The sequence below is a fragment of the Lacerta agilis genome, chromosome 13, assembly GCF_009819535.1.
Source record: "Lacerta agilis isolate rLacAgi1 chromosome 13, rLacAgi1.pri, whole genome shotgun sequence".
NCBI lineage: Eukaryota > Metazoa > Chordata > Lepidosauria > Squamata > Lacertidae > Lacerta > Lacerta agilis.
In genome coordinates, this window is record NC_046324.1 from 5513088 (window position 1) to 5525478 (window position 12391).

General features: G+C 44.2%; 1 protein-coding gene across 21 annotated transcripts in view; it reads right to left on the bottom strand.

Annotated features, from left to right (window-relative positions):
• Positions 1 to 9801, bottom strand: part of TCF12 (transcription factor 12) — a 135289-nt gene extending 125488 nt beyond the window's left edge. For 4 of the 21 annotated variants that reach the window (XM_033166667.1, XM_033166663.1, XM_033166652.1 and 1 more), the window contains exons 1-3: positions 9180 to 9603; positions 8083 to 8218; positions 7202 to 7274 (exon numbers count right to left, since the gene is read on the bottom strand). In XM_033166667.1, coding sequence (XP_033022558.1) covers positions 7202 to 7274; positions 8083 to 8202 — 193 coding nt within the window. In that variant the 5' untranslated portion in view covers positions 8203 to 8218; positions 9180 to 9603. Of the gene's footprint in view, positions 1 to 7201; positions 7275 to 8082; positions 8219 to 8452; positions 8477 to 8704; positions 8782 to 9179; positions 9606 to 9724 lie in introns of those variants that run through there. The other 17 variants (XM_033166660.1, XM_033166658.1, XM_033166647.1 and 14 more) reach the window with 12 other exon arrangements.
• Between the last annotated feature and the right edge of the window lie 2590 nt (positions 9802 to 12391).

Below are 12391 nucleotides of genomic sequence, written 5' to 3' on the forward strand. Positions count from 1 at the left end.
CAGAGGAACCGGCTCGAGGCCAGGTAAGTTTGGTGACCCCTGGCTTAAAGGTAAAGGTAAAGGAACCCCTGACCATTAAGGTCAGTTGTGGACAACTCTGGGGTTGTGGCGCTCACCTTGCTTTACTAGCTGAGGGAGCCGGCATACAGCTTCTGGGTCATGTGGCCAGCATGACTAAGCCGCTTCTGGCGAAACCAGAGCAGCGCTCGGAAACGCTGTTTACCTTCCCGCCGGAGCGGTACCTATTTATCTACTTGCACTTTGATGTGCTTTCGAACTGCTAGGTTGACAGGAGTGAGATGGCTTACAATGTATTTAAAACACAAACATTGACACAATAGAAACTACAGCAGACAAAGGTGTGTTTTTATGAAATCCCCTTGTTCTGTATGTTACAACAAATGCCATTCTGCAATCTCCTGGCCTAGAACTGATGGCTGAAGCAGCTACAAGTCAGTTCCACACAGACCACGACTTCCCACTGGGTTGCTGCCGATGTTTCTATCTGCCTCAGCCCTAGTGGCAGATGCATGAGGTGCCGAGGGAACAAAAATGTTACATGCTTCTCTCCCAGTTCCCAGATGATCCAACTGCCACTTTGCTGCAGAATCTCTGGGGCACAGCAAGTCAACTAGGAAATAATCTCAGCCCAGACATGGCTACCTAAGTATATTAGATTGCAAACAAAGTGGTAATTGGGGTGGGGAGAAACAGGACTTTTTTCCTAGGCCTTCCCACCCACCCCTTTATTTGGCATTAAAGCAAGGTTTTCCTTACTCAAACTGAATGGCATATGAGTACTTTTTTACTCTACAGCCTTAGAGCATGACAGTTTGTGTTTACTACAGACAGATGCAACATTCAAGTCCAATACACATCTCTATACCTGGAAGTGCTGCCATCTTCATACTACCATCCCTTTGCTGCTTGCAAATTGATCTTTTGATTTAAGTTTGAATATTCTAAAAGCTGCTCTACTGACCTGGCTCTTCCCTTGTGGTCAACCTTTTCATCTCTCTACTCCAACTACTATTACATAGGTACAGATAAAGGCAAAGGACCCTTGGACAGTTAAGTCCAATCAAAGACAACTATGGGGTGAAGCGCTCATCTCACTTTTCATGCCGAGGGAGCAGGTGTTTGTCTGCAAACAGCTTTCCAGGTCATGTGGCCGGCATGACTAAACTGCTTCTGGTGCAACGGGACACCGTGACGAGTGCCAGAGCACACAGAAATGCTGTTTACCTTCCCGCTGCAGCGGTACCTATTTACTTGCACTCATGTGCTTTTGAGCTGCTAGGTTGGCAGAAACTAGGACAGAGCAACAGGAGCTCACCGTTGCATGGATTCAAACTGCTGACTTTCTGATCGACAAGCCCAAGAGGCTCAGTAGTTTAGACCACAGTGCAACCCACATCCCTGTACTACATAGACATCCTGCTACAAAACTAACAAGAATCCTATACATATCTACTCAGAAGTAAACCCCACTGAATTCAATGGAGTTTACTGCTAGCTGTGTGGGTACAAGATTGCAACCCAAGACACTATACTTTTGAGGCTACAATCCTATGTACACTCACCACTAAACAGAGCAGGTCTTCCTTTTGAGTAAACATGCAAAGGATTGCTCTGTAAATGTCATAAATATGCTAGTAGTATAATTGAATATTCTAGGTAAGTTATATATATTGTTAGTGAAGGTTAGCTAACAAAGTAATGTATACATTTCTGGTTTTAAATATTTTTCTCAGTGATTCCAAAATTTCCAGAAATATTTTATCTATGTCTTTAGCTGTTCAAGTATGATTTAAGTCAGTAACTTAAGGGTTCTTAACATCTTCACAAAACTCTAATGCTACTGCATTGTCATTTTGAAATATTTCTAAACGCCCCAACAGAAACAATTTCTAAGTAGAGCTTTGAAAACAACGCTTAAACCACTAAGTGCACTATCTATCTATCTATCTATCTATTTTCTAAACAAGTACAGTGGTACCTCGGGTTACATACGCTTCAGGTTACATACTCCTCTAACCCAGATATAACTCTTCAGGTTAAGAACTTTACTTCAGGATAAGAACAGAAATCATGCTCTGGCGGCGCAGCAGCAGCGGGAGGCCCCATTAGCGAAAGTGGTGCTTCAGGTTAAGAATAGTTTCAGGTTAAGAACGGACCTCCAGAACGAATTAAGTACGTAACCAGAGGTACCACTGTATCTCAATTACTGTTGGCTACTAGAAAGTGTTTCCAGGTATTTGGAATCAAATTGAAAAATAGAAATTGGGGAGAGGGAAGTGGGGTAAATCAAACAAACACACTAAATCAGATCTGCATTCATTCTGGGCAGAACCACCCCCCCCCCAAAAAAAATCTACATTACTGACATCAACTGATACTGCAGAAAGCAATGACACCCTGGTCTGTATCAAATACAGCTCCCAAACAGTGTATAAAGTGCCACTCCATCAAGCCAATTGCAATAGTCTAGCCTCAATGCTATGATGTCATGAACCGCTGTCACTAGCTTGACCCCATCCCAAGAATGTTACAGCCTTCTTTCCAGATTTCATTCATAAAGTGTGTTTCTAATACTATACACTGCCAGTGCCTGTTGTTCCAAAATAAGGGTGACTCCTGACACATCTTACATCTAACAAACAAACAAGTAGGAAAGGCTAATGCCATCATTGATGTAATTTCACTACTTTAGTTTAGACCACAGTTTGGGTGTGTGAGAGAGAGAGAGAAAGTGTGAGTGTGTGTGCGCACACACAAACTTATACGTAATATATATCCCTATATCCTTCATTTCCTCAGAGAAGCTCAAGAGGGCTAACAAGACATAAAACAATTTATCAGTGATTAAACATCCAGAAGCAAAACACAAGGAACAATATTTTTATAAGAACCTTTCATGTGGCATCTGCCATAAAGTAAGAAACTTGCCATCTGAGACGCAACTGCATGCCTTGAGCATACTGATGGCATTTCGTTCCACATCTCTGTAAATAACCCTTCCCCTTGAAGAGAACCCACACCTACAGAAACCCATGCAGGAGGTCCCAGGAAGCCAACATCCAACTGCCAATTCCCTGTGAAGGGAATGTGCTGCAAATATTCATGAAATCCCAGCAAGTGTATCTTTATCACATCGTGTTAACAGTAACTAACCCCGAAGTACAACTGGGGATGAATCTCTACATCAGGGGTAGGCAACCTAAGGCCCGTGGGTCGGATGCAGGCTAATCACCCTCTCAATCCGGCCCACGCATGGTTCGGGAATCAGCGTGTTTTTACATGAGTAGAATGTGTCCTTTTATTTAAAACGCATCTCTGAGTTATTTGTGGGGCATAGGGATTCGTTCATATATTTTTTTCAAAATACAGTCTGGCCCACCACACGGTCTGAAGGACGGTGGACTGGCCCACAGCTGAAAAAGGTTGTTGACCCCTGCTCTACATCATCTATAGATTGAGGCAGTATCTATGCCAGGGAGGAAATCCTCAGACCAAATACAGTGCTCTGGCCCCAAGGCCATACCCTTCATCAGCCCTGCATCCTCTTCAAATTCTTTGTCCTGGCTGGAATGTGCCTTTGACCTGTGGTAATGCCTACAGGTGTTTAGAGGCTTTTGACATTTGCATGGCAGCCTACTTAAGAGTTGTACCCACTGCTCCACCCACTTTTGCCTCTGACCCCTTAAGGGGGGCAAGTGGCTGCTGAAAGCAGCCTCAAGAGAACGCAGCCCCAGCCCCCGGGGACTGAAAAAGTATCTTCACTCCTGCTGCACACAGACTGAAAGCCAGGTAGGGACTAAGTACAGTACTTCCAAAACAAACTGGAATTGATCCCATTAACCAGGTAAGACTGTCTGAGTATTCAAGCTAAGAAGCCCAGTCATCAAATACAAGCTATTGTCTGTGAAGCAAATGGCAAGCTTCACACAAGCAGACAGTAGACCCTTAGACCTTAGTACAAATCATCCAGACTGGTGAAGACACATAGAAAGATAGAATGGCATTTTATAGAAACAACAGAATAGGAGAGGCAATCCAGAATATATTTGGATCCTGAGCAATAAAAAGATTTATGGCTTAAAACCAGCACTTTGAATCGGGCTTGGAAATATACAGCCAGCCAGCATAGTCATAACAGAATTAGTATTGTGTGATCTGCATTACAGTTGCCTCACCTCAAAAAAGGTTATTTTAGAGCTGGATTTTTTTCCGGAAAAATGCAACCAAAATAATGAAGGGGCTGGAACATCTCCATGACAAAAAGTTACAACACCTGGGGCGTTTTAGTTTTGTGGTGGGGGGAGGATTAAGGGGGCATGACAGAGTTTATGTATGATGAAGTGAAAGCAGATTGGAAGTTTTTCTCCCTCTCTCATAATACTAGAAGCTGGAGCCATCCAATGAAGTTGAATGTTGGAAGATTCAGGGGAGACCAAAAAAAAGTACAGTCATACTTCGGGTTGCAAACGTGATCCATGCGGGAAGCACGTTTGCAACCCGCAGCGCCATGTCTGCACATGCGCACGATGCAGTTCAGCGTTTCTGCGCATGCGCTGAAACCCAGACGTAACCCGTTCCGGTACTTCCAGGTTCGGCGCAGTCCACAACCCGAAAACGCGCAACCCGCAGCGTTCACAACCCGAGGTATGACTGTATTTCTTCACACAGCATTGAGTTATACTATGGAATTTGCTCCCACAAGAGCCATGCCCTCACATTTGAGTGGCTTTGAAAGTGGATTAAACAAATTCATGAATATGACTGTCAATGTCTACTAGCCATGGTGGTTATGTTCTGCCTCCACTGTCCAAGGCAATATACCTCTGAATCTCACTTGGGTCTTGCTTGCAGGCTTCCCATAAGCATCTGGTTGGCCACTGAGAGAACAGGATGCTGGACATGATATGCTTTTGGCCTGATCTATCAGGGCTCTTCTTAGTAGCAGCACTTGTTTCAACATCAGCAAGACACAAATGATGGAAAGTTTTCTGTGGGTGATAACTAAACCTTAATGTCTCTAGTAAACTTTACAGCCACAATCTTTCATGTTGACTTTTTAAAGTAGTCATTCAGTGTGACTTATTCTGATATAAATGTGCACAGGATTCCAAACTTCCTTCATGTGACTGCAAATTATTTGCAACAAGTTAGAAAATTAATGTCTCTCACACGCACGTAAAATTCAATTACTGGAAGATTTTGTCAAGTCTCAGTTTTAGATTACAGGCTTTTGAAAGAGACAGATCCATTCAGGTTCATGTAACAGGTTTTAACAAATTGAGGACAAACCACAAAACCACTACTGAGATCCATTAATATTTAACAGGAAGGACACAGACATGAGGGTTACTTGTGAACATGAAATCCATACATTTTGAAATTATAGACAAACCTCTTAAAATATATGTTTAAGGTTATATCATAAATATGGCATATACTTAAATCCAATAAGCCTCTCACATATTTATGCTGAAAAACAGATTGTCATTCATCATTCTCTGCTTCCATAACTCTGTTTCAGAAAACTGTGTATACTATGGTACAATTGCAGCTGCTTGCAGCTGCTATTTTCTAGGAAATAAGAAAGCCTTGGGAAGCTTCCTGTTTGCAGCCATATTCATTTCCCAAAGAAAAATGGCATATACTTGCAACTCCACATCAAGCTGTACAGGAAAATTAAAACACAGTTATGTTTCTTTATTTGTATTCTCCAACAGCAGTCCAATAACCATAATTACAAGTTTGAAAGTTATGTTTGGCTTAACTATGATTAACAATATCACTGGTGTAGATACAATGCTATTAATAGTTATTTCTTAAATGAAGTAGGGGAAGAAATGTCCACATGACAAAGAAAACTGCAAGCACACAAGGAACTTCACTATGATTAGACACCAGGAAGCATTATGTCTACACTGGGTCTATTATGAAATATGTCAAAACCTTTTAAAAATTATCCAACAGCAATCTAAATACTAATTTTCATTCAACAATACTTGTTGAGAGTTTAATTCAGACTTTGCTGCAACAATATTAAAAGACTCAGAACTAGTAGACAGACCTGCTTGCTTTTTATACATTCAGAAGTTTATCTCCTTGGGTAATTCAAGTTTAGATAGAATACCAAAGATTTGTGAGGAAGGACAAGACTCGGATTCCCAGTTAGATTATGGAAATACTTACTAGATTACCCCTGACAACTAGAAGTCAACACAAATAAAAATGCAACAATGCTTCCAAAACTAATAATGTAGCATTTGACAATATGTACAACAGATCAACACAATTCTCCGAAAATGCTTTCCAATAATGCAGTCTCATATCATTCTACACTTTAAAATAGTCATCTATTTTAAATCTGCAGCTCCATTATACCTACTGTGAATTTAAAGTAGGATATGAAAGTATACATAACATAAGCAGGAGAGAGAAGAATGCCAGAAAACATGTTTTAGGCACAAGGTTCTAGGAGCACTGGAACACGGAATAACAGCTCTGCACTGCTGCCATTGCAATTTATAGCATTTTTAAAGAAAAGTATTATCTTCTATTATCTTCAATATTTAGCTCAATTTCCAATTTTATTTCCTCAGCAAATACTTCATCTCCCAATTTAAATGATTTATGCACACATAAAATACACATCTGTTCAATCTGGTCAATATACATTATACATTTGCCTCTCTTTTCCTACTTAATTTGACCAGGTGAACTCTAAAAACAAAACACTGTTTTCCCTATTTAGCTGTACTTTATTCTAGTCTTGCTTTATGCCTTAATTTTGTATAAATTACACAAAAGGCATTCAACTCCAGTATTTTGAATTTATGTTAGTGTTACTCAAGTCACTAAAAGTTTTTTTAAAAAATTCAAAAGAAATATAATCCCAAATTACTGACAAAAAAACTGAATATCCACATTTCCACGAATACCTGTGTCTTCCTGAAAACCCAATATTCTCAATTCAATTAACCTTTAAACTCATTCCACAGCATCAACAAACTAGAGATTCCTGCAGAAAACTAACTTGTTTTAAAGTGTTTACACTGCATTTGTTTTAACTCCTTGAAAACTATATTTCATCCACAAAGGTTTCTGTCATATACAAATTAAGATTTTATATATAACACAATACAATAGCATTGCTCTTTAACTTTTATGTTTTTCAGCTGCCTCTTACCTGATCCACTGAACTGGCTGCTTCCTAGTGTTGTTGGTCTAGTTTTCCCACTATTAAGAGGTGGAGAAAACATCTGCAAAACAAGTGGATGCATTTCAGTCAGCATGGAATGAAAACTAATTCAGTTATGTATATTTGGAATGTAAAAAAGCTGGGAATACATTCATAGAAAAATTAATAGCATTAATTGTGCTTTAAAATGTTTCATAACACAGAATTAGTGGTACAATTTTTAAGGTCAGTAACATGACCAGTTTATTACTCAATATAATAGGTCCATTGGTCAAATACTACAAGAGCAGGATAACCTAACAAAGCCAAGTAAGTATTCTGTATTTTACTTTCACAAAAGACACTTGATTTAAAAAATAATAACGTAAGACATTGTAGAACATGATGACTTGCTTCCAATCTAAGATTACAGTGCAAAACAGGAATAAAGGTCCTAGGGCTGCAATCCTACACAGACTTACCTAGGGGTAAGTCCAATTCAACTCAATGAGGTTTACTTCTGAGCAAACATGCGCAGAATTGAACTGAGACTACAACCCTAATTATGGATACATGAAGGCAGGTCCCACTCTTCTGAGTAAATAGGATTAGGATTAAGCTGCTTGGGGTCCCCCTCCCCATTACCAACACTGCATTTTTACAGGGGGAGAAACAAACACCCTTTGAGCTATCTGTGGAAAACAAACTTGAGAAAAGCTATCCAATGGCTATCTATGGGTCAGCTAGATTTTAACCAGTTAAGATGACTGACCTAGAGCCTTCAATATGGGAGTCTAGCCATTACTGTACATCCCAAGTTTCCCCTTTGGCTGAGGCAGAAGCAACCAAGCCCTGCACGCAGCTGCCCCCCACTTCTCGGTCCGCTTTACCGTGGAGAAGCCATAAGAAGCCTTCGAAGAATATCCTACCGCGCTGAAGTCCAGCAGGTCGCTCAATTCCTTGTCTGTCCCTATAGCGGCCATCCGCTGCTGCTGAGGATTCATCTTCATCCACTTACGGAGAGTCCTAAGCGGCAACAAAAGGAAAAGGAAGAGGCGCGTTAACCAAAACAAGGAGGACGGCATCCTCAGCCTTGAGCAGCCCCTCGCAAAGCCAAAGACCATTCACTCTCCTTTCCCCCGCATCTCTAAAGCACGCAGAAGCAGCAGCAGCAGCAGCACAGCTAACTCCATGGAAGTTTCTTTCCTCCCTCTCTCCTCCCTCCCAGATATGTTCGCATCCACAGAATTTAATCCTTGCCTTGGGGAAGAAAAGCACGCCACTGAGCTGGAAGCCCGGGCTAGGAAAGCGGGCAAGAGGGTCCCCCAAAGGGAGGGGATGCCTAACAAGAGCAGCCCAGAAGGGGAGGAATGAAGAGCGCCGAAGCGGAGGCAAAGTCCTCAAAGCAGGCCGAGCAGGGAAGTGAGCGGGTGGGCCGGTGGAAAGGCGGGCAGGCGCTCGACTCCCTCCCCTCGACAAGGCTGCGAACAATAAGCAGGATCTCTTGCCCACCTCTCCGCCAGCCAGCCACTTCCGCGCCAGCGAAACACCGCCACGAACCCGAAGTTTAAGGGGTTTCTCGCGGGAAAGATAACTGGAGAATGCGGCGTGCGTGTCAGGAATCGGGGTCACTAATTGTGGGCGGGGGCGTGGAGGGGCCGCTCTTCCCGGAACAATCCCGCCGCCGGCCTGCGCGGAAGAGCGAGAGGACCAGCCCTGCCGCCCCCGCTCCCAGAGGGGGTCTCCTGCCCGTCCATCCCGCGGCCCCGGCCGCCTCCAAAAAAAGGGCGCCGGAGCCTCTCAGCACCAGGCTCGATACTGCCCGGGCGCGCGCCCCGGGCGGAGACGGCCGTGCGCGTCCCCGCTTCTCCTCCCTCCGAGCGGGAAGGGAGACCCCTCCGGCCGCCGGCTTCCCTTCCCCTCGGTCCCCACCCTTGCCCGCTTCTCCCTCTCTCTCCCTCCCTCCGTGAGGCCTGTCTGCCTTTACCCGGTTCCCGGCCCCGCTGCCCGGGTCCAAGTGGCTCTTCTCCTTCTAAGGCAGCGGCGGCGGCGGCAGCGTCGCCACCGCCCCGGAGTCAGTCAGGAGAGAAGCAGCAGCAGCAGCAGCGGAGGAAGACGGAGCGGAGGGGCGAGAATGCCGCGCGCTCTCCTCTCCCTCAGCCCGTCCTTCCTTTTCTTTCTTCCTCCTCCCCTCCTCGCTCTCGGCCGCTCCGTCGCCTGCCGCCCGTGTCCTCCCTTTCCTTCCCCCTCCCGTGCCTGCCGGTCTGCCTTTCTTGCTCCCCCTCCCCGTCTCGACGGAACTTGCGGGGCCTCCCCTCAGGCAGACATTTTTTGGGCTTCGGGGCCTCAGCACCGCCACGTTCAAGGTTCCTGCTCTGTATCCCTCCGCGCTTGGCGGCGGCGGCGGCAACAGCAACCTCAGCAGCAGCGCCGCGAAGAGCGCGGCGGCGATTAACCCTTCTCTGCCTGACGAGTACTGCTGCCGCCGCCTTAATGAAGCCAGTGGCCCTCAAGTCTCTGTGAAGTAAAGACCTGGAGCAGGGAGAAAGCGGGCGCTTCTTCTCCGGCGGTCGGCTTCGTCTTCCTGCCAGTTCCCGCCCGCCTCTTCTCCCCTCAGCGAGCGAAGAAGCGGGCGCCTAGGAGCCTGGAAGCCAAGGTGGGCGGGCGGCCCCGGCGCTACTTCCTTCCACAGGCGCGCTTCAGCGACGTGGTCTCTAGACGGCTTCCTTGGGAGTAAGCGCCGCTCTGAGCGCAGCGGGACTTGCCCCCCGCGGAAGGGCACCGAAGAGGGTCGCGGGGTTTCAACTTCGGATCAAGCGTTCCGGAACTAACCGGCTGCCTCAGTTGGTCTTCTTGATTCTCGGCGGGAAGGGGAGGCTTCGCCTCTTTGCAGAGGGCCAGCCGAGCAAAAGCAACCCCGAGCCTTGTGGCACCCTCAGAATAGCCAAGTCCTGAAGGGCTCCACAAGATGTTGTGTTGCTTCGGCTTCTCCTGTTGGCTTTGTAACAAAAACATGCAACTTATCCTTAAGATCAGCCTCCATACCAGCGGGAAAGTGACATCAATTTTTTTTTAAATTGGCCCTCTGGGTGTTGCAGAACTACAACTCCCATTAGCCCCAGCAACCATGGGAAGGAAATATTGGAGTTATTGTTCAGCCACATCTGGATGGCCAAAAGTTCCCCAGTTAACAGGCTGGTTAGCTTAAGGTCTGTTCTGGGGAAAGTGATGGAAAGCATTATTAAATACAGAATTATTGAGCCACTATAGCTTCTTCTTCACTAACCCTTTAAATGCCTTTGGGAATGTCAGTAAGCATTTTGATAGCTTACTATGTGTCCTTAGACTTACAAAAAGCTTTTGGCAAAGTACGAAAAGGGATTGCAAGGAACTCCAAAAGGATTTCTCCTAACTGGCTGGACGGGAAGTAAAATGACAGATGCAACTCAATGCAAGCAAGTGTAAAGCAAAGAATCCTAGTTTCACATATATGCTTATAGGGTCTGAACTGGTGGTGCCTCCCCAGGAATAAAACACTGGGGTTGTAGTAGATACTCCAATGTAGATGCTGATCAATTGTACAGCAGCTGGGGGAAAAGGTAGAGTCCACGTTAAGAATCATTAGGAAAGGAACTGTGCTAATTGCATATTTCCATTATACTGTACACACCTGTGGTGCAACTGAACATCAAATACTATGTACACTTCTAGACACTTCACCTCAGAATGGATATTGTGTGAGCTGGAAAGGATTCAGAAAAGGGCAACCAAAATTATCAGGAGGGAAAAGTTGCAACATACCTGTATGGGGCTTTTTAGTTTAGAAAAAAGGTGAGGAGACATAAGAAGTGTATAGAATTATACATGGTGGGAAGATTTAAGACAGACAAGTACTTCTTCACACAGTGCATACTTAAAATATGGAATTAGTTCCCACAAGAGGTAGTGATCCCATTGGATGGCTTTAAAAGAGGATTAGACAAATTCATGGAGGATAAGGCTATCAGTGTATATTAGCCATAATGGCTATGTTCTATCTCCATTGTCCAAGGCAAAATATATTTGAATGACAGTTGTCTAATAATCACTGGGGGGGGGGGGAGAGAGAGTGCTGCTGTACTCAGCATGCATGTGCATCTGTTTGGCCATGGTTCTTACAGCCTGCAGAAATCTCTCCAAGGCATAGCAGCCTTGAGGGGGGTGGTGTGTGTGTGATGGCAACTCTTTGTGCTGGCTTTCACTCAAACTGGAATCACTAAGGAAGAGTGGATAAAGGATAAATGGACATAAATCTGACATCAGGAATCGCAAGACAGAGAAACCAGTAGGAAAACATTTCAATCTCAAAGTAGCTGTCTTATTACAAAATAATTTCCGAAATAGACTGGAAAGAGAAGTTGCATCTTATTACCAAACTTAAAACCACGGAGAGACCGGTCTGAATAGAGACATTGGATTCTTATCTCATTATACATGATACAGCTATTTTTAGCCATCTCACCCTTTGCTTTTTCCTGTAAGACCAATTGTAGTCGTTAACAGTCGCTAACAGTTGTCAACAGGTTTTCCACACCTATCAGCCAATCACCACCCTTCTGAATAATACCCCTCCCCACCCTCTCACTATATATAAGGGTCTGGTGACTTCTATTTCAGTGTATCTGAAGAAGTGTGCATGCACACAAAAGCTCATACTAATAACAAAATTAGTCTCTAAGGTGCTACTGGAAGGAATTTTTTATTTCGTTTTTACTTTAAATTGGTTTTTTTAAGGGTTGTACAATAAAATACTTATTATGACATTTGTATCTCATCCTTCCAAATTTCTTTTAACATGACAGGGCTTAAAAATGCCCAAGCATACAACATTAAAGCAAATGTGATGGCAGAGCAACAAATATGGTGAAAGGGACTTGGAGACTAAGTCACAATGAGGAAAGGTTGAAGGTGTTGGGTGTGTTGAGCCTGGAAAAGAGGCTTCAAATAGTTCAAGGGCTCTCACATAAATGATGGAGCAAATAGTTTTCCATTGACCAAGTTGGCAGGAAACAAATTAATGACTTAAAATGCAGGAAGAAGGAGGTAAACAAAACAGGAAGAATGTTGTGATTGTAAGAGTTGTACAACAGTGAACAGCCTACCTTGAAGAAAGGTAGAGATTTATTTGCAGAGAGGGGATGGTCAGCTATCAGGGATGCA